This window comes from Erinaceus europaeus, chromosome 11 (genome assembly GCF_950295315.1).
Source record: "Erinaceus europaeus chromosome 11, mEriEur2.1, whole genome shotgun sequence".
Lineage (NCBI taxonomy): Eukaryota > Metazoa > Chordata > Mammalia > Eulipotyphla > Erinaceidae > Erinaceus > Erinaceus europaeus.
The window spans coordinates 19586721-19606195 of record NC_080172.1 but is presented as its reverse complement, the minus strand read 5'-3'; the positions used below and the strand labels follow the sequence as shown (position 1 = coordinate 19606195).

The window sequence follows — 19475 nt, the reverse complement described above, 5'->3', positions numbered from 1 at the left end:
TAATTTTAAAAGTTGTAGTACCTTCCCTAGTATTTTTTCCAAATCTTGCAACTGTTATCTTTAAATACTATGCACAAAATAAATAACAATATATCTTCCAGCAGTTAGCTAGAATTTATATAATTTCTAATTTTAATGAAATAAGAATATCCCTTAAGCTCTGAGTGACTTCATTGGAAGGAGTGCAACAGGTGTGTGTGGGGGAGTGAACTACTGCTTTTATTATTTATGATAGACAGAGAGAAGTAGAGGATGAAAGAGACCACTATAGCACTGAAACTTCCTTCAGTGTGGTAGCGGTTGGACTCAAACCTGGGTCACCACATGACAATACAGAACACTATTACAGTGAGCTACTTGCTGGCCCCTGCTTGTCTTTTTTTAAATTTCTTTATTGGGGGATTAATGGTTTACAGTCAACAGTAAAATACAATAGTTCGTATATACATAACATTTCTCAGTTTTCCACATAACAATACAACCCCCAGTAGGGTCATCCTCTGACCTGCTTGTCTTTTCTTATTTATATAATTTTTATTTATAAGATGGAAGTATTGACAAGGCCATAGGATAAGAGGGGTACATTTCCACACAGTTCCCACCACCAGAACTCCATGTCCTATCCCCTCCCTTAATAACTTTCCTATTCTTCATCCCTCTGGGATTATGGACCCAGGGTCATTAAGGGGTTTAGAAGGTGGAAGGCCTGGCTTCTGTAATTGTTTCCTCAATGAACATGGGCGTTGGCATGACCTGCTTGTCTTTCTAAGACGCTTCTTTATCCTTAGCCAAACTTTGTTTATAGACGAGACATCTTTTGCAGATGTATTTTCTCACTTTAATGTTATCTGTTTTTAGTATTCGCTGTGTCTACTTAGATTTCAATAGCAGGACCTCTGAGGATAAGTAGTATATACAGTATGTATTCTGGTAACTTAATGAATTGATAATGACGTTTGCTTATCTGAATACACTGCACATCATTAATTTGCTTCTAATCAATGAGTACTAGGATTTAAGGATGGAACAATAGCATGTTATTGCCTTGATGTCTATTTTATTGAGTTGAATATGTCAACTGGAAGCATCTGTGCGAGACAGGTGGCAGTGCACCTGGTTAAGCACACACATTACAGTGCACAAGGACCTGAGTTCAAGTTCCTGGTCTTGATCTGCAGGGGGAAAAAGCTTCAGAAATAGTGAGGCAGGGCTGCAGTTGTCTCTCTCCATCTCTCCTTTCCCTTCTCAATTTTGCGGCCTCTATCCAGTAACAAATAATTTTAAAAGATGAAAAAAAACACAGAAAAGTATCTGTACTGATGATTGGCATATCTGAATGTTATTTAGCAATTCTGATTAGTTATTTACCCAGGAGCTTGCTGTTCTAAGCAGAACTCCACAGAATCTGCACTTGTTCTACCGTTACTCTGTTTTATCTTTCAAATACAATTCCTCAGGAACCAATCTGCAGTTCATGGGGACAATCTCCTGTCCTGAAGGAGTAACCACCTTATCTGAGAGGCTAGAAGGGAGAAGAAAACTAATCAACTCAGGCTATACATAGATTTCTAATATTATGATGTAGGTAAGAAAAATACAAAAAAGGGAAAATCAAAGTAGAAATGAAAATTGAAACTATAGAATCATGGTGATGATTTTGTTTTGAATTATAAATTATTTTATTTATTTATTTATTTTAATATTTACTTTCCCTTTTGTTGCCCTTGTTGTTTTATTGTTGTAGTTATTATTGTTGTTATTGATGTCGTCATTGTTGGATAGGACAGAGAGAAATGGAGAGAGGAGGGGAAGACAGAGAGGGGGAGAGAAAGATAGACACCTGCAGACCTGCTTCACCACTTGTGAAGCGACTCCCTTGCAGGTGGGGAGCCAGGGGCTCAAACCAGGATCCTTAATGCTGGTCCTTGCGCTTAGCCCGCTGTGCTACTGCCCAACTCCCTTATTTATTTATTTTTACCACCAGGGTTATCATTGGTTATCAGTGTCTGATTAACTCCACTGTTCCTGACAACCATTTTCCCTTCCTTTTTCTTTCATTTTGATAGAGAATGAGAGGGAGAGAGATAAGAGAGGAGATACATCTGCTCCACTGCTCCACTGTTCCTGAAGCTTCTCCCCTGCAGGTGAGGACTGGAGGCTTGAACCCAGGTCTTCGCACCTGGTAATGTTTGCATTCTGAGGTGAGTTACTGCCCACTCCCTTTATGTCTTAATTTTGATTTTTCTGGAATCCAAGCAATGACAAAAATTTCCTTGGACTTTGCTTCATGTTGCCATATTCCAGTAATTTGTTCTCTCTACTCAAATATATGTACTCAGCTTGGTGGAAGAAATTCATTTGAATTACTACTAGAATTTGACAGATTAGAAGAATTATCTCTAGTTTTTATCATTTTCATTTACTAGGAAGAGAGTAGGGTGTGAACAAGTCTTTGGGAGATAAAGCTAGCTACTATATCCATTTATAATAATTATTCATGCACATCACATTTATTATCTTTACTCAGAAAATTTTTATCTAACCAGAGCTTCCATTTTTATTTTTTCAAAGTTTTTGACAAGAATATTTCTTTGAAAACATTTATTTACCCTCCCCCCCTTTTTTAATAGAACAGAGAGCTATGGGAGGGGGGATAGAGAGGAGGAGAGAGAGAGACATCTACAGTACTTCTTCACCACTCATGAAGCTTCCAGGGGCTTGAATCAGACTCCTTGAGCATGGTAACGTGTGTGCTCAACTGGGTATGCTACTGCATGGCCCACTTAATTTAATTTAAAAAATTGTATGCAGTGTTCAGGATAGGATAATTTCTGGAACCATCCATTCCACCCCGGTTCCATGGCTGCCAGTTCTTAGCAGGCACTTAAACCTTAATTATTCAGTTCAGTCGATCGTTAAAACTAGTTACAATTTACAGACTTACTTGTCAACATATTCAACTAGATCTGAAGAATTCTTGTTAGACATTTTGGCTGGAGATAATCTTACCTAAAACAAAGGTCATAGGTTTTAAAATGTATCATCAATTCACAGGGAAATCTAATCGATCTTATGCTTATGTACCTTTTTCAATTTTAGGCAAATTATATATTAAAGGTTGTAGGCAATTAGTCTAATTAACTTGTATGTGCTTCATTTGTATGGCTAGAGACTGAAACCAAAATCAGATTTGGAGAATAAATGAATCTTCATTTCATCAATTTGGTACTGCCATCAGAAAAAAAAATTCTGGAAAGTTAAAGTAATGAATGAATTTTAAAATTAACTGAGTTATGAAGAAGTTCTCTGAAAGTGAATTGTTTATAATATGTGAATTCTGAGGGGAATCAGCTCATTTTCAAAAGCAAAGTCTCAAACTACAAAATTTACCCAAGTAAATCTTGCTTTCTAAGAAACCTTGATGCCAGATTATGATAGTCACTGAGAAATAAAAGTAAGGAGCATACAGGAAACTTAATAGTCTTAAACATAGCTATTTATGGCAGTAGGGTGGTAGCGCAACAGGTTAAGTGCACGTGGCACAAAGTGCAAGGAAGGACCAGCATAAGGATTCCGGTTTGAGCCCTCGGCTCCCCACCGGCAGGGGTGTCTTTTTCTCTCCCTTTCTGTCTTCCCCTCCTCTCTCCATTTCTCTCTGTTCTATCTAACAATGACAACATCAATAATAACTACAACAAGGGCAGCAAAAAGGGAAAATAAATATAAAAAAAGTTAAAAAAAACATAGCTATTTACTTGCACACTTAACTAAAGAAAATGGTATTACTAGAAAGTTTTACTTGCATAAAAGTTTATAATTTTGCAACATTTCTAGGAAGACAAAGGATAGCAGATGTATTCACTGTCTTGCATATGCTGAGATTGTTTTAAATTCTCACGTTCTTTTATTTTTCAGCTTAAACACAGGACACAGATTTATTCTCATTTTAATATAGCATTTCACTGACAAGGGTTTAATAGTTAAAATAGGAGGTTAGTGAGTAGCACCTCACCTAAGCTTAAAACGTAAAGAAAATGTGACCTTAGAATATATTTTTTTCTTGGTTCCTTTTGTATGCTATAGTGGTGAACGGACTATGGCAAGATCCATATTGCAGAAATCATTCTCTCAGGCCAGGTGGTGGTGCACCTGGCTGAGCACAAATGTTTAAATATGCAAGGACCCAGGTTCAAGCCTCCGGTCCCCACTTGTGGTTGTAGGAGGGGGAGCTTCTCCTTCTCTATCTCCCCCTACCCTCTTGATTTCTTGCGGTCTCCATCTAATGAATGAAGGTTAAAACAAGTTACAGAAATCATTCTGCAAATGACAAATACTTCCACTTTTTAAAAATTTACAGCTGAGAAAACTCTAACTGAAAATTTTTCTCCTTCCATAAAAGTTTTTCTTCTTTCTTTTTTTCTTTAAATTTAGTGTTCCGGAAACTAACAGAGAACACCTTTTTATAGTGAGCCACTCCTGCCTCAACCTACTTGGTGATGGGGCCATCAGAACAGGGTGGAGGTTCCCAGAATGGGGTCTGTGAACCGTCTCAGTGATGCTTTAGAGTCTCCAGATTACTGATGATGTCTGCAGTGGGTGTGACACTCTTAAGACAGACATTGAATACATTTATTCACTAGGCAACTGGGTGCCTATGTTATGGTAACCATCCTCATTCCCTGGAGAGTTTAGCAGACTTAGTTTGTGTTTTTACTCCAGTTTCCACCCAGACCACTACAATACTTAGGCTTCTCATTTCCTTAAAACCAACTCTTTTCTTCCTCTGCTCTCCACATCTAGGAACTGACCTGTGGGATTCTATTTAGGGCAGTTCTTGAGCAATTAGCTGATTCCTGGCCTTATGTATTTGTCATTTGCTACCCAGTGTCCCTTTAAAAGTCTTTGTAGAATGGAGGAGTATGAAGAATTTTGTGTCTATGAACAATAAATTACTGGGTTATTGCCTTCTTTTCTTCTTAAGTGAAACTGTGCATGTGCACATTAATTTTAATAATTATTTGGAGGGTCATAAATATTTGGGCTGCCAGAAAAACCATGACACATTTTTGCATAGAAAAGCATAAAAAATGTGTCATGAGTCTTTTGACAACCAGTAGCATACTCTTAGAAGCTCACCTATGAATCACCTGTTTTTAAAGTGACATATATTAAATCTGATGGTGGAGAAAATTTTGGAATATATAGAAACATCAAAAAGGAAAACATCTCACATAGTCTCACCACCTAGAGGAAAACTTAACATTATCATGTGTTTACTTCCTCTTTTGTCTATTTAATTTTTATATATCTAAGAGAGTGCTTCTACTTTTCAACATTTGTTCATTGAATATAAAAGCCAGTTCTGTCTTGCTTCTATTCTTATACTCAATAATTAATTACATCAAAGTTATCTCTGTCAAATAATATATCTAGTTATTTTGGAAAATTTTATGTATCAGTTTTCACCTATTTTATAGTAATACTTTAAAATGTTATACTCCTTTATAGCTTAGGACTGTAAGATATTTTCATAGAGATGATGTGATTTCATTCTTCCAACAGCCCTGTAGGGTAGGAATCATTAACTTTACCTTATGTACATCATTAATTACTTTAAGTACATGATAGCCTTTCTCTTTATCACAAAACATTTCATATGATTCTTTTTATATGTGAGGAGTCTGAGTCTCAGGGAAGCAATCGATTTGATCCAGATCATATACGTAACAATCGAAATCATATATTAGCTATTGACTCTTTCCTATCGCTATAGCCTATACCCAAATGGCACATTTTAATCCCAGATCTTTGTATGATAGACCTAATTAGCTTATTTCACAGAAGAGTAAGCAGAGAGATTAAGTAATCAACCAAAATTGCACACTGAGCATGTCACCCAAACAACCGATATGAAAAACCAGCATTATAATTAATTGTGTTAGCTTTCTAGTGCAATACCAGTAGTCTATCATAAGATACTGTCTCCAGTGTTCAGGTGCTCTGATCTAAAAACAATGCTTCCTTGAGGGCCTTTTTGAACCAGTGGGGGTGATGTGACAAGTACCAATGAAAGCAGCATTCTGTGTAGCTGTTTATTCTCTTTGTTCACATAAAGTATAGATCTTCAGTTTGTCATATTTTCTTTTAAAATTTCACCTAAATAATGATAACATGGCTGTAAATTTTCAGCTTGATATGTTGTCAGTGCAAGATTGTCTCATATTGTGATATATTCCTTTCAGCTTGTGCTACATCATTCACTTTGTCAAAACAATGCAAACAAGGAGCCTGACTGAAAGGAAAAGAAAAACACTTCCAAGACTCATTCGAATCTCTAGGCAATGATAAGCTCTGAAGAAGCTGAACAAAATATTCCTTTTTTTTTACTATGAATATCTGAAAGTACTTGCTTTCTTTTCTTGGTCGCTGGGTGAGCCAGGAAGGGGGCCATCAGGTTTGTCCAGCTGTTCCTCCGCAGTTAGGAAGGCACTTCTGTTTACATCTGTATCTAGGCAACCAGAATGCTGAATCAGATCAGGAACTATGGCAAGGGAATTTTTGCAATGATGATAATTAAAAAAAAAAACAAAACCCAAAAACTAAGGATAGTTTCTGTACAAGTGGGGTTTCTAGATTTACACTTGCACTCTTCCCTCCTCACCTTCCTCAGTTCTCCCCTAGATACCCACGCTCCTCACCTTCCTCAGTTCTCCCCTAGATACCTACGCTCAACTAGAGAGTTATCCAGCAGATACTTCCACAAGACATTCAGGAAACTTAGTTGAGTTTCACTTTACAAAACAAAACAGACTGCTCTAAAATAGTAGGGAATAGCTTGTCACCTGCTGTGCTCAAGCAACATAAGGGTCGTCTTTGGGATTTATTGCTTTGTTTATATGTAATTAGAAAGATAAAATGGTAGAATAGAGTAAATTCAAGGACCTGAAATAATCTGTGAGTTAAGTACCTGGACTCATGATGCTTAATTTTCCGGCTTTGTTTTCTGTTGGTCTTTCCCTCCCCCCACTTAGAAATGGAGCAGAGTTTTTGCTTGTTTGGTTGTTTGTTTTTTCCTCTCAGAAAGCCAAAGTAGTAAGAAAACTGAGTGCATATTGAGTAAAGTTTTTCTCTCTCTGGGCCTCCTTTCTGGGCTGTCTCAGCAGCATTGTGACGGCAGGAACGATCTGTGATGTCAGTGGGGTTGGCTAAGAGCTTCAGTTGCTGCCCTTACACATTGCCACATAAATCACTAGGTCCTTCACCTCTTTGTCTCACTAGCTAGGAACTGGCTATTTTTTAAATGATATTTCTCATAGTCTCTGATTTCACTTTTACAATTTGATAAACAGCGATAATTACCCATCAAGTTAGACTTAAGAAAACCTGAAGCTTGGTACTCTCTAACTTTGCCAAGAGGGCTGGTAAAGGAAGCTAACTATTCTACACCACTATGTGGGGGATGCAAACAATTGAGTAATAATGACAAATGAGGTGGGGCAAGGCTTTAAATAAAATACTGAGCTTTAGAGCAAGTTATGAGATGTTGATTCGATAGAATATTACTTTGCAATTTGAAAAGGTGATGTATCCTTCAAGACAAAATGGATGGCACTGGAGGTTATTATGTTTAGTGAAATAGTTTAAAAGGTGAAAGATAACCTTCTGGATAGATTACATATAGGGTACAGGTACAAAGAATATGAATTTGAAAAAGAAGAAAAATAAAAAATCTACCAGACCGTATCTCAGACTTTGTGAAAACTATAGCCATTATGGCCTGGTGTGGAAGCCATAAAACTCTGGCAGTGGATGCATGACATTTTCATTTATTTGTTCCGGGTGCAGTGTAAAACTATGCTCCAGAAAATGATTTCTAAATCAATATGAGATCAAGATAAAAAAAATTTAAAAATTGAACTTTGGTCTTGTAAAGGGAATTTTATTCAGTTATTTGCCTGAAAAAAAAAAACAGTAGGTAAAACCCCCAGCCCCCCAATATTATGCACAACTTGTAAGAAACAAAAAGCTTAAACTTTTTTTTACAAAAAAAAAAAATCCATTGGCCAACCCAAGAAAAGGAGATAAAATTCTCAAATAATTCCCTGGCAATGGAGGGAAAAGACATCAGTTTCTCACATCTGCCCCCCCCCCCCCCCGCCGAAATTGTCTTTTTCCTCTTACATAATCTCTGTTTCTTCCACGTATGTGCAGGACTCCACATCTTCGGAGTATGTTTATTTTCACTGAAGGATATACAGAAGGGATCCAGTGGGAGTTCCATTTTTAAGGACAATTGTTTAAATATTAAACTATTATAGAAGTCCTTTCTTAACACTAAATAGAACTAAAGCTCCTTTCTTAACAATAATAGATACAAACTTGAGTTTCTTTTTTTTAACAATAGTAGATGCAAACTACATTCCTGAACAATAATTTTATTTATTTATTTATTTATTTTTATTTTATTTTTTTTATTTAAGAAAGGATTAATTAACAAAACCATAGGGTAGGAGGGGTACAACTCCACACAATTCCCAGCACCCAATCTCCATATCCCACCCCCTCCCCCGATAGCTTTCCCATTCTCTATCCCTCTGGGAGCATGGACCCAGGGTCATTGAGGGTTGCAGAAGGTAGAAGGTCTGGCTTCTGTAATTGCTTCCTCGCTGAACATGGGCTTTGACTGGTTGGTCCATACTCCCAGTCTGCCTCTCTCTTTCCCTAGTAGGATGGGTCTCTGGGGAAGCTGAGCTCCAGGACACATTGGTGGTGTCTTCAATCCAGGGAAGTCTGGCCGGCATCCTGATGACACCTGGAACCTGGTGACTGAAAAGAGAGTTAACATACAAAGCCAAACAAATTGTTGAGGAATCATGGACCCAAAGCTTGGAAAAGTGGAGAGGAAGTATTAGGGAGGTACTCACTGCAAACTCTAGTATACTTATGCTTTCTTACTTTGGTGCCATACTCCAAACTCAGTCAATTTCTGCTTTGCGTTTCTACTTCTTTTTTTTTTTTTACATGCATAACATTCCCCAGATTCCCATTTAGCAATACAACCCCCACTATTTCATTCATCATTTTTCATGGACCTGTATTCTCGCCACCCACCCACCCACCCCAGAGTCTTTTACTTTGGTGTAATACTCCAATTCCATTTCAGGTTCGACTTGTGTTTTCTTTTCTAATCTTGTTTTTCAACTTCGGCCTGAGAGTGAGATAATTTTAAATCTCTTTTTGTTTTACTACATGATCAAAGAGATGTGCAATGTTTTAGCTCTGAAACATTTTCCTTAGACTTAAGATAAGGTATTTCTGTATTTTGCTTCTACTACTTGATTTTTATTCACAAAAATCATTATCAGGGTGTAAGTTACTTTTCAAATTATGCTGCTGGTCTTGCCTTACTCTGAGGACATATAATGTTCAGGATCCTGAATGACAAAATTAGATCCAAAAGATTTTTCACATCCATGATTTTTGCTTCAAAGTGTATTCTACTGTTAAGCTAAGTCCTTGAAAAACCATTGAAAGGAGTCATTGCACCACACTCGTCATCATTTTGTGGAGGGTGAAGGGAAATGAGTGAATCAGTACCCATGTTGGGGTCAGAATATGAACAGGAAGTGCTGGGGGGTGTGGAACAGACACTGCTGCGCTGCACCAAAACACATGTCCTCCAGGCACATATGTTTCCCATACTAGGGATGGGGGGGGGGGGAGGAGGAAATAGTTGTTGCACGGAAAAATGGGAGTGGTAACAGGTATAGGTGTGGTTTAGAAGGCAGTGAAGGTGGGACTTTGAAGTTTATATGAACTTATGTGTGGTTATGATTTCTCTCTTTCTCTCTTTCCCTTTCTCTCTCAAGCCTGTTAAAATGTGTAAATGGCTCTTTTTCTCCCTCTTTCTTCACTCACAAAGCTTTACCCTTGCAGATGAGATTTGGGGTCTCCATTTTGGAAAAAGCTAAGAAGTCTATTTTAGGTATATTCCAAGTGGCCCATGACTTTACAAATTGTTACCTAAGCCCAACAGCTAACATGTAGGTGGGCTAAAGGTAGTGTCTGGGGAGATGGTGTCAGAGTTGGAAATCGGACTGGAAAGCTGGATCAGGGAAGAGAGTTGCTCCCAAATATGGGAAAACAAACTGAATTAAGATATGAGAAACAAACTGAATTCTTTTAAGAGTGTTTTATGAGTGTTTGACTTCCATTCTCAGTGTGCTTATTCACTTGGTTGCTAAATGAACCTTTAATGTTCCTTTGCAATTATATTTCATTTCCTTAGTCCATGCTCTTCTACATGGCATATCAACATTTTCCTCTAAAGTGCCAGCACCTTCTCCACCATCCTAATGTTCAGCGGATGATCTTTTCTTTCTGTTTTACTCCAACAACAGAAGCCATCATCAGGGAGTCTTGATGAGACCACCATGTTGCCTTACAGACCTATAGATGTCTGTGTCTATAAATTCTCCCTTCTTTTCTGTTTCAGGAGATGAATGACTCAGGTCAAGCTCAGCTCTTCTTCTTCTAGCATTTGCCCTTCTTCCGTAGCCAGTCAACAGCGTCAGGTTGAGCCTGATGTAAAGTTTCGAGACCTCCTTTGAATCTGGAGAGGTGGCAGTCGTTGACGATGTGGGTCATAGTCTGTCTGGAGCCACAGGGGCAGTTCGGGTCGTCTCTGGCTCCCCAGCGATGGAACATAGTGGCGCACCGGCCATGGCCTGTCCAAGAGCTCAGCTCTCTGTAGCTTCCACATCCTTTCATCTGTTCACAGACACCTTGTCTTATACTGGATAATTTCTATCACTACATACATATGCTTGTTTATCCTTTGACCCATATAAAACAAACAAACAAACAAACCTTGTTTTGACCAGATACACACTTCTAGCTAGCACTTGGGATTTTCTATTTCTGCACAGGAAAAATCCCTGAAAATTTTTCTGTTTGCTATGTTATAAGTTGTTCCCTATTCTAAAGTTGAAACCTTGGAGCTGGGTAGTGGCACACCTGGCTGAGTGCACATGTTATCACGCTCAAGGACCTGGGTTCAACGCCCCCATTCCCACTTGCATCTTTGTGAGTGGTGAAACAGGGCTACAGGTGTCTCTCTGTCTCACTCCCTTTCTCTCTCCCCTTTACTTTTAGATGTCTAGCTGTCTCTAGCCAATAAATAAAGATTAAAAAATTATCAAAGGTTAAGACTTTAAATTGATTTATGTCTTTATAAAAGAGAGAGAGCTCTCTCCTCCTCTTACACGTGTGCACACAAATTATATGCTAGAGCTGAGCAGTGCTCTGATCTCGGTCTCTGTTTCTATCAATGTCTCTTGTATTTAACTTGGGACCTGTGGGATCCCAGGCTACTCTTAGAATATTACTCAAGTTTCAAGACTTTCTCAATCACTGAACCCAGTCTTTCTGTCTAACAGTTTCCACCAAAATTGCTCTTGACAAGATTTTCTGTAATTGCTCTGCTTCTAAAATTAGTGGTCAGATCCTGTTCCCCTTTGTAGCTACTCTCCCAGCACTATTTGATAGAACTGAGGGCTGTTTTGAAATTCATCCTTTACTCAGATCCCAGGGTGACATGATTTCTTTTCTTTTCTTTCTTTTCTTTTTATTTATGTAATAATGATCTACAAAATCGTAGGATAAGAGGGGTACAATTCCACATGATCCTCCCCACCAGAGTTCTGTATCCCTTCCCCTCCACTGGAAGCTTTTCTATTCTTTATCCCTCTGGGAACATGGACCCAGGGCCATCATGGGGTGCAGCAGAAGCGACATGTTTTCTATGCTTCTTTCCCTTTCATGTCTGTCTGTCTGTCTTTATTTCTTCTTCCTCTCTCTCTTATCCTTTCTTCCTTCCTTTCTCTCTCTTTCTTCCTTCCTCCCTCTCTTTCTTTCTTTCTTTCTTTCTTTCTCTTTTCCTCTCTCTTTTTTTCCTCCTTTCTTCCTTCCCTTTCTTTCCTTTTTTTTTCCCTTGCTCATCTCCTGACCTCTGGTCAGGTGTGCAGTTATTATAGTTTACTCAAAACTTTCTTGGACGCTCGGTGTCTTGGTAACTCTCAGTAAGTAGACAAGCCACAGTTGTTGGTTACTTAACTCAGAATGCTGAAATGCCTCAGGGCTCAATCCTTGGATTTCTATATTCACATGTTAATAATCTCATTCTGAAGACTAAATGACACTGATTCCCCAAATCTCCCTCCCAAAGCTTTATTTAACCTACCCCAGTGCAATAAATGGTAACATATTTTTTCCCACTACAGTACAGTAAAGGGAACTTTTTTTTTTCTAGGATTTTAGACCTCAAATAATGGAGCTCTTCGTGGTCCTATTTTTGTTTGTATGCGGTTTTCCCAGCTTTCCAAAATATATCTAGAGGGAGTTGCTTCCCATCACCTCCTCTACTGCTACAGTTGTCCACATTGCCGTGGGGTTATTGTAATGACTTTCTAAAACCAAACTACCTCCTGCCACACTTGCTCCCACCCACTTATTATGATCAGTCAAATGGCCAGTAATGTTGTCAAGGTTAAAGCATGAAACTTATCTCTTCAAAGTTCTTTAATAGTCTTCCACCTTAAAGAGAATAAAAGTTTTCTACTATCTACAAGAGCTTTTCAAGACCTGTGTGATAAAGTTCTCCAAAAACCAATCTGACCTCATTGTCTATGTCTCTTTTTCTTGCTTCGTCTCCTCTAGATATTTCCATCACCTTGAATCTCCATTTACATAGAACTGACTAGCTCCTGCCCTTGATCTTGCTCTTGTTCCTATGCAATTTCCCTAGTTACTCCTGCTGCTACCTCTCCCCTTCCTTCTGGTGTTTACCAGAATGTCACTATTCAGAGAAGCCTTCCCTGACTCTCTAAAATTATGGCTTCCTCTTTTATAAACACTCTTCCTATTACCATTTCCTGTTGGATCTCCCTCATAGCACGTATCTATGTAATATATGTTTTATTTTTCTTATTCCTTTCTCTAGGTGCATAAAAAGTAGAGATTTAGTTATTGTTTTTTTTTTTCTAACTGAGGAAATGTTGATTTACAATATTACTGCTGTTACAGGAGTAGTTTCACATCTCCCCAAGACAGGTGTCAGCATACGTCACCCACCACCAAGTGTCCTCTCCTAAGGGCAGGAATTTTTCTCTGTGTTCTTTGCTCTGCCTCATGCTGAGAACAGGATCTGGCACACAGTAATTCAATAAATATTAAGAAATGAATTACTAAATGAAGCCCATAAATATGGGCTCTATAGAAGAGTTCATAAATACAGGTGAGATCTCTCTGGGCTTAAATGAATAAATGTGTCACAAACTATTCTCAGTGGAAGTCCCTAAGATCTGAGTGGCATCTTTTCTCATAGCTCTTACTGTTTGGGGCCCTGCACTGATGATGATGATGATAAATATATTATTAGTAGGAGCCAACTGGTGGTGCACCAGGTAGAGTGCACATCTTACTATGCGCAAGAACTCAAGTTAAACCTCACGGTCCCCACCTGCAGGGGGAGCTTTTGAAGTGGTGGAGCAGTGTTGCAGTGTCTTGCTTTCTCTCTCCCTGCCTCATTTTCTCTCTAGCTCTAACAAACATGAAAAAAAAAAAAAGTAGAAGAGAATGGCTACCAGGAGCAGTGGATTCATCCTTTAGGTACTAACCCCCGCCCCAGCAAAGCCCTGGTGGCAATAAAAGATAAAGAAAACTATTATTAGTGACTTAACAAGACTTCAGGGGCATAGTTTCACCTCATACATGGTGTGTCTAAGTCACCATATTCTCTATCAAAGTCCTGTGTCCCTCATCTCCATCTCCTACTCCATAGCCACCAAAGTTCTCATAAAATCTAACAGTTGTCTTAATTTGCATTTCTCTGACAATCAGTGACCTAGAGCAGTTTTTCATATATTTGTTAGCCTTTTGGATCTCCTCTGTAGTGAATGTTTTGTTCATATCCTCTGCCCATTTTTGGATGGGGTCATTTGCTTTTTTGGTGCTAAGTTTGCTAAGCTCTTTATGTATTTTGGTGATTAGTTTCTTGTCTGATGTATGGCATGTGAAGATCTTCTCCCATTCTGTGAAGGGTCTCTTTGTTTGTTTAATAGTTTCTTTGGATGTGCAGAAGCTTTTCAATTTGATGTAGTCCCATTGGTTTTTTTTAGCTTAGCCAATCCATATCAAATAATATTTCATCCGCTGATCACAACCTAACCAAAGAAACGATTGCCACCTCAACATGCTTCACTTCAGACTGTATCCAGAGACTTCACGTGTGAAATGACAACCCTTCAGCTTCATTACTCAGGTGAGACCTTTCCTTTCATAGTATACTCTAATTTCATCTCAGGTGGTTCACTTTCTAACAAAGTCCCAAAACCTAGATATACACCAGTTTCTGTGAGAGAGAGCATATGTTCACACGTATCCATAAACTACTGCAAAATATATACCTGAAAGCAGAAGTACACTAGAGTTTGCAGTGAGTACCTCCCTAACACTTCCTCTCCACTATTCCAAGCTTTGGGTCCATGATTGCTCAACAATTTGTTTGGCTTCGTATGTTAACTCTCTTTTCAGTCACCAGGTTCCAGATGCCATCAGGATGCTAGCCAGGCTTCCCTGGATTGAAGACCCCACCAATGTGTCCTGAAGCTCAGCTTCCCCAGAGACACACCTTACTAGGGAAAGTGAGAGGCAGACTGGGAGTATGGACCGACCAGTCAACGCCCATGTTCAGTGGGGAAGTAATTACAGAAGCCAGACCTTCTACCTTCTGCAACCCACAATGACCCTGGGTCCATGCTCCTAGAGGGATGAAGAATGGGAAAGCTATCAGGGGAGGGGGTGGGATATGGAGATTGGGTGCTGGGAATTGTGTGGAGTTGTACCCCTCCTACCCTATGGTTTTGTTAATTAATCCTTTCTTAAATAAACAAATAAATAAAAGAATGCAAAAAAAAATCTAACATTGGTTTGCTTAAAGTGCCCATGTCACAATGTTAGTGGGGGGATTGGAATATAAAATTCATGTACATTTTGATTTCATTTACATTTAGAAAGAATTTCAAAAGAATTCTACCAAAGTTTTAACAGTTTGGGGGAGATAGCATTATAGATACTTTTCCCTTCTTTCTTGTTTGCTATATTTCATTGATATAAATTGTTTTAATTTAAAAGTGATGAAAACAATTCTCTCTAATATGATTCATTTTTTTTTCTTCCAAATCCCTTGCTACTGTCAGCTTTGGGTTAGAGTCTATATTTTCTAGTGGTATACAATGGTTTTTGCATTTCATTGGGAAGCATACTAGAAATCACCAAAATTTTCTAAGGGCAGATTGCTTTGCAGTAAGTAGACAAAATGTGCCTGATCCTTCCAGGAAGCTTTCACACATTCCATCCACAGAAGTGGCTCTGGGGCTTAGGCCCAGGAATGCTGGTTGGCTTCCTCACTTGCCCAGTTCTCTACATCTCTTAGAAAGCAACAGCAGGAAAGTCCTGGTCTAATTCATTATTGATCAGAGGAGAAGCAGGCAAGGAAGCACTTTCAGAGAAGAATGTTCAGCTGCAGGCTGAGAAAGCACTTTTTCACTCCAAGTTTCAAACTCAATTCCCATTCATCAATTATGTGTTTTAGATTCCAATTTGTTTTTATATTTTAAGATGGAAGAGAAAATTATTCTAGAAAATCACTGGATGTGACGTAAAAGACACACACAAAATAAACCTTTTGAAGTGGATTTAGTGGAAATTCTCTGCAAGAATTTCTAGTTATTCTTTCTATTTTAAATTCAATGTCCACACATGCATCTATAAACTTATACTCATGGATACATAATTACCATAATTTAAAAAATATAGTTTTAGAATTTTTTAAAACAAATTTTGCTTCCTTCTTTCCTCCACACCTCTCACCCACATTAATTACCTACCATGTAGCTTTAGTAGAAAACCTTTATCACTTTAGAATATGTCAAGTAGATTAAAACACCCCTCTCTCCCACTCATATTTTTTGGGTGAATGTTAACATTTCAAATGCTAGCCAGGATTGAAAGCTCTTCTGTGGGTTTCTCATTAGTAACTAGTCTGTGCTAAAACTGTGCTTAGAGAAGTGTTACATGATTTTATGTTAGGAACTGAAGATTTAAATGTTATTATTATTATTTTTTTGTCAAGTGAATGGATTACTCTTTCTACCTCAGTTTTTTAGAAGTTCAAATAAATGTTCTATGACTTAATAAGTGCTTTCTGCAGGCAAATATTTATAGAGAAAGGTACAAAGGGGCTTTCTGAAGTCACAGGGCCATCCTATAGCTTGGCTGTGGTGGTGATCAGTCAGTCACACAAGTATACAGTTTCTGTTAAACTCCACTGAGCTTTATACTTATAATGGATGCATTTGATTGTAACTATAAACTGAACACAAATGAAAAAAAAAAAGTAAGACGAGACCTTTTCTGTTTATTAAACTCTTCGTGTTAAAAGCTGGCCATGGAGTTAGTGTTACTGATCATGGTAGTCCCCACCCTACCGCATTTGTGATGACATTTTATATAACATTTTATGGTAGTGTTTAGGAATTGGGAAGTAATGGAGAAGCAAGAATGTCTTTGAGTATCACTCAAGGAAATGTCATCAGAGCTGCTCAAAGCAGTTGAGGTGGGAAAACTGTTCTTAGGCCAGCAGCATTGCCCAGTGAAAGACATAGAAGGAAGCTCAGTTCTTGATTTGGTGTCAAAGAGGTAGAGTAATTCTCTGCTTTCCTCTCTCATTATTGCATCATGCATTGTCAGAACAACGGATAGCAGTCTATAAAACACCATTTGCCAGCCAATCAGCTTTCTGTACACTATCCTAATCTCTCTTAGGCATTTTTTTGTTTTGTTATTTTCTAGTGGTATTATTCTATTTCTTTCTTTTTTTCTCTTTCTCTTTCTATTTTTTGAAATTTCACACCAACTTTTTTGTTACCTTTCTTAAAAAGTTTTTATTTATAAAATGGAAACATTGGCAAGACCATAGGACAAGAGGGATACAACTCCACACAATTTCCACCCTCCAAAGCTCCATATCCAATCCCTTCCCTTGATAGCTTCCCTATTCTTTATCCCTCTGGGAGTATGGACCCAGGATCATTGTGGGGTGCAGAAGGTGGAAAGTCTGGCTTCTGTAACTGCTTCCCCACTGAACATGGGCGTTGACAGGTAAATCCATACTCCCAGCCTATCTCTCTCTTTCCCGAGTGGGGTAGGGATCTGGGGATTATTCTATTTCTAATGACAGTTGTGAGTAAAATATTCTTCAAGTAATAACTTCATAACATATCTAACTGTAAAACATTCTTAGAACCAGTGAAATTTAGACAACGAAATGGGTGAAACATATGATGCTTTTCCCCCCATTACCCACCATTTTTCCTTACATTGGGCAATTTTCTCGAAGATTTGCCTTCCATGCTGTTTCTTGCTTAAAGCAACAGAGCTGGTCTTCACATGTACTCTTCATTCCTCTTACTATGTCCCTAAGAAGAAGATCTGTTCTTTTTGTTTAAATCAAAGGCGCTGTACAAAGTATTTTTTCACTAAGAAAGACTGCATGGAGCTAGGAAGGGAGTAAAGTGGTGGCACTTATCTGATGGTAGCAGAGCAGTTTGTTGGGAGGTGAGGGCTGGGCCATTCCCCGTGAAGTGTGCAACTTGCATGGGACAGCAATCTATCAAAATGTCTCCTCTCTCTCAATCTCTAAATCATACTTTGTAGCTACTTTGTAATGTTTGTGAATTAAAATATTTACAAAGCTTTAAGATGCCAGTTTTGAGAAATAATGGAACTGCCTGTTTAACACTGAATAAGGGGGCGTCAGGCGGTGGTGCAGTGGGTTAAGCGCATGTGGCGCAAAGCGCAAGGCCCCCCCCCCACCCCCCGCTCCCCACCTGCAGGGGGGTTGCTTCACAGGCAGTGAAGCAGGTCTGCAGATGTCTGTCTTTCTCTCCCCCTCTCTGTCTTCCCCTCCTCTCTTGATTTCTTTACCCAATGGGGTAAAGAAGGTCTCTTCAACAGATGGTGCTGGGAAAATTGGACAACCATATGTAGAAAAGTGAAATGGGAGTCGGGCAGTAGTGCAGCGGGTTAAGTGCACATGGCGCCAAGTGCAAGGACCGCCATTAAGGATCCCGGTTCGAGCCCCCAGCTCCCCACCTGCAGGGGAGTCACTTCACAGGTGGTGAAGCAGGTCTGCAGGTGTCTTTCTCTCCCCCTCTCTGTCTTCCCCTCCTCTCTCCATTTCTCTCTGTCCTACCCAACAACGAACGACATCAACAATGGCAATAATAACCACAACGAAGCTACAACAACAAGGGCAACAAGGGGGGGAAATGGCCTCCAGGAGCGGTGGATTCATGGTGCAGGCACCAAGACCAGCAATGACCCTGGAGGAAAATAAAAATAAAAATAAAATAAAATAAATAACACTGAATAAGGGATTTTATGTAAATAATGACAAGGAAAACTTGTTTAACTCAAATTTATTGTGTAGCACCTAGGATGATTCCAGATAATAATGCTAATAATGAAATTACACATGAAGAGAGTTAGTAGATATATTTATGAGAAAAGACCAACAACTTTTAAGAAACTCAGAAGAATGGAATTATATATGTATTGTATGTCTATCTGAATGTATATGTTTATTTACTTTAACATTTATTCAACAAAGATCTTGGGAAATTATTTTTAGCCTAGCATTTTAAGTAACAAATAAGCAAAACTATTTTAAATAGTAAGTTTATTTAATAATGCAGTTTTTTAGTTTACTCAATTGAGAGGAAGAGAACAAATTATCCATATAACTCTTAAATTCTATACTACTGTTAGTGACTAAATGATGCAGACTGCAAAAAGTCAACCAAATATTCAATAAGGACTTGTTCTTTAACATATTCTTAGATGATACAGCACAATGAAAGAAACTCCCATGCGTGGTAAGAGTTTTGGAAAATAACTGCCTATATATATATATATATTTTTTACCAGCCCACTGCTCAGCTCTAGTTAATGGTGGTGTGGAGAATTGAACCTGGGATTCTGGAATCTCAGGCATGAAAGCTTATTTGCATAATCAGTATGCTATCTACCTCCTCCCCACCATAAACATATACATTGCCACTTTTGAGAACTCAAACCCCCTCAAAGTCTTCTTATCATAGCGGGTGTGGTAAGTACCCTCAAGAGGAAGTCAAGTACTTTAAAAAGGAAAATGACTCCATTATCCATTGGGTGTTTCTACATTTGCTTGTGAAAGGAAGAATCTCTGAGGTGTGTGAATCATTTCAGACTTAAAGTGACCCTTTATTTCCTTTGCAAATCTAGAACAGTTTCTAGATTCATTAGGAGAATTATATGTTTGCTTATTTGAAATAAATGAACAGACAAGGTTTTGTGATTAGCATTATCCAAAAATC

The 19475-nt window shown here is 38.5% G+C and overlaps 1 protein-coding gene and 1 long non-coding RNA gene across 4 annotated transcripts in view; one reads left to right on the top strand and one right to left on the bottom strand.

Moving 5' to 3' along the window:
• FAM81B (family with sequence similarity 81 member B) overlaps window positions 1-7111 on the bottom strand; it is a 51089-nt gene extending 43978 nt beyond the window's left edge. Inside the window, exons 1-3 of one of the 3 annotated variants that reach the window (XM_060201185.1) lie at window positions 6968-7111; window positions 6411-6508; window positions 2945-3009 (exon numbers count right to left, since the gene is read on the bottom strand). In XM_060201185.1, the coding sequence (XP_060057168.1) occupies window positions 2945-3009; window positions 6411-6508; window positions 6968-6977 (173 nt within the window). In that variant the 5' untranslated portion in view covers window positions 6978-7111. The remainder of the gene's footprint in view (window positions 1-2944; window positions 3010-6410; window positions 6509-6967) is intronic. The other 2 variants (XM_060201184.1, XM_007531423.2) reach the window with 2 other exon arrangements.
• The window catches only part of LOC132541311 (uncharacterized), a 205681-nt gene extending 190985 nt beyond the window's left edge, over window positions 1-14696 (top strand). The window contains exon 2 of the long non-coding RNA XR_009552473.1: window positions 14625-14696. This is a non-coding gene — a long non-coding RNA (uncharacterized LOC132541311). The remainder of the gene's footprint in view (window positions 1-14624) is intronic.
• The last annotated feature ends 4779 nt before the right edge of the window (window positions 14697-19475 follow it).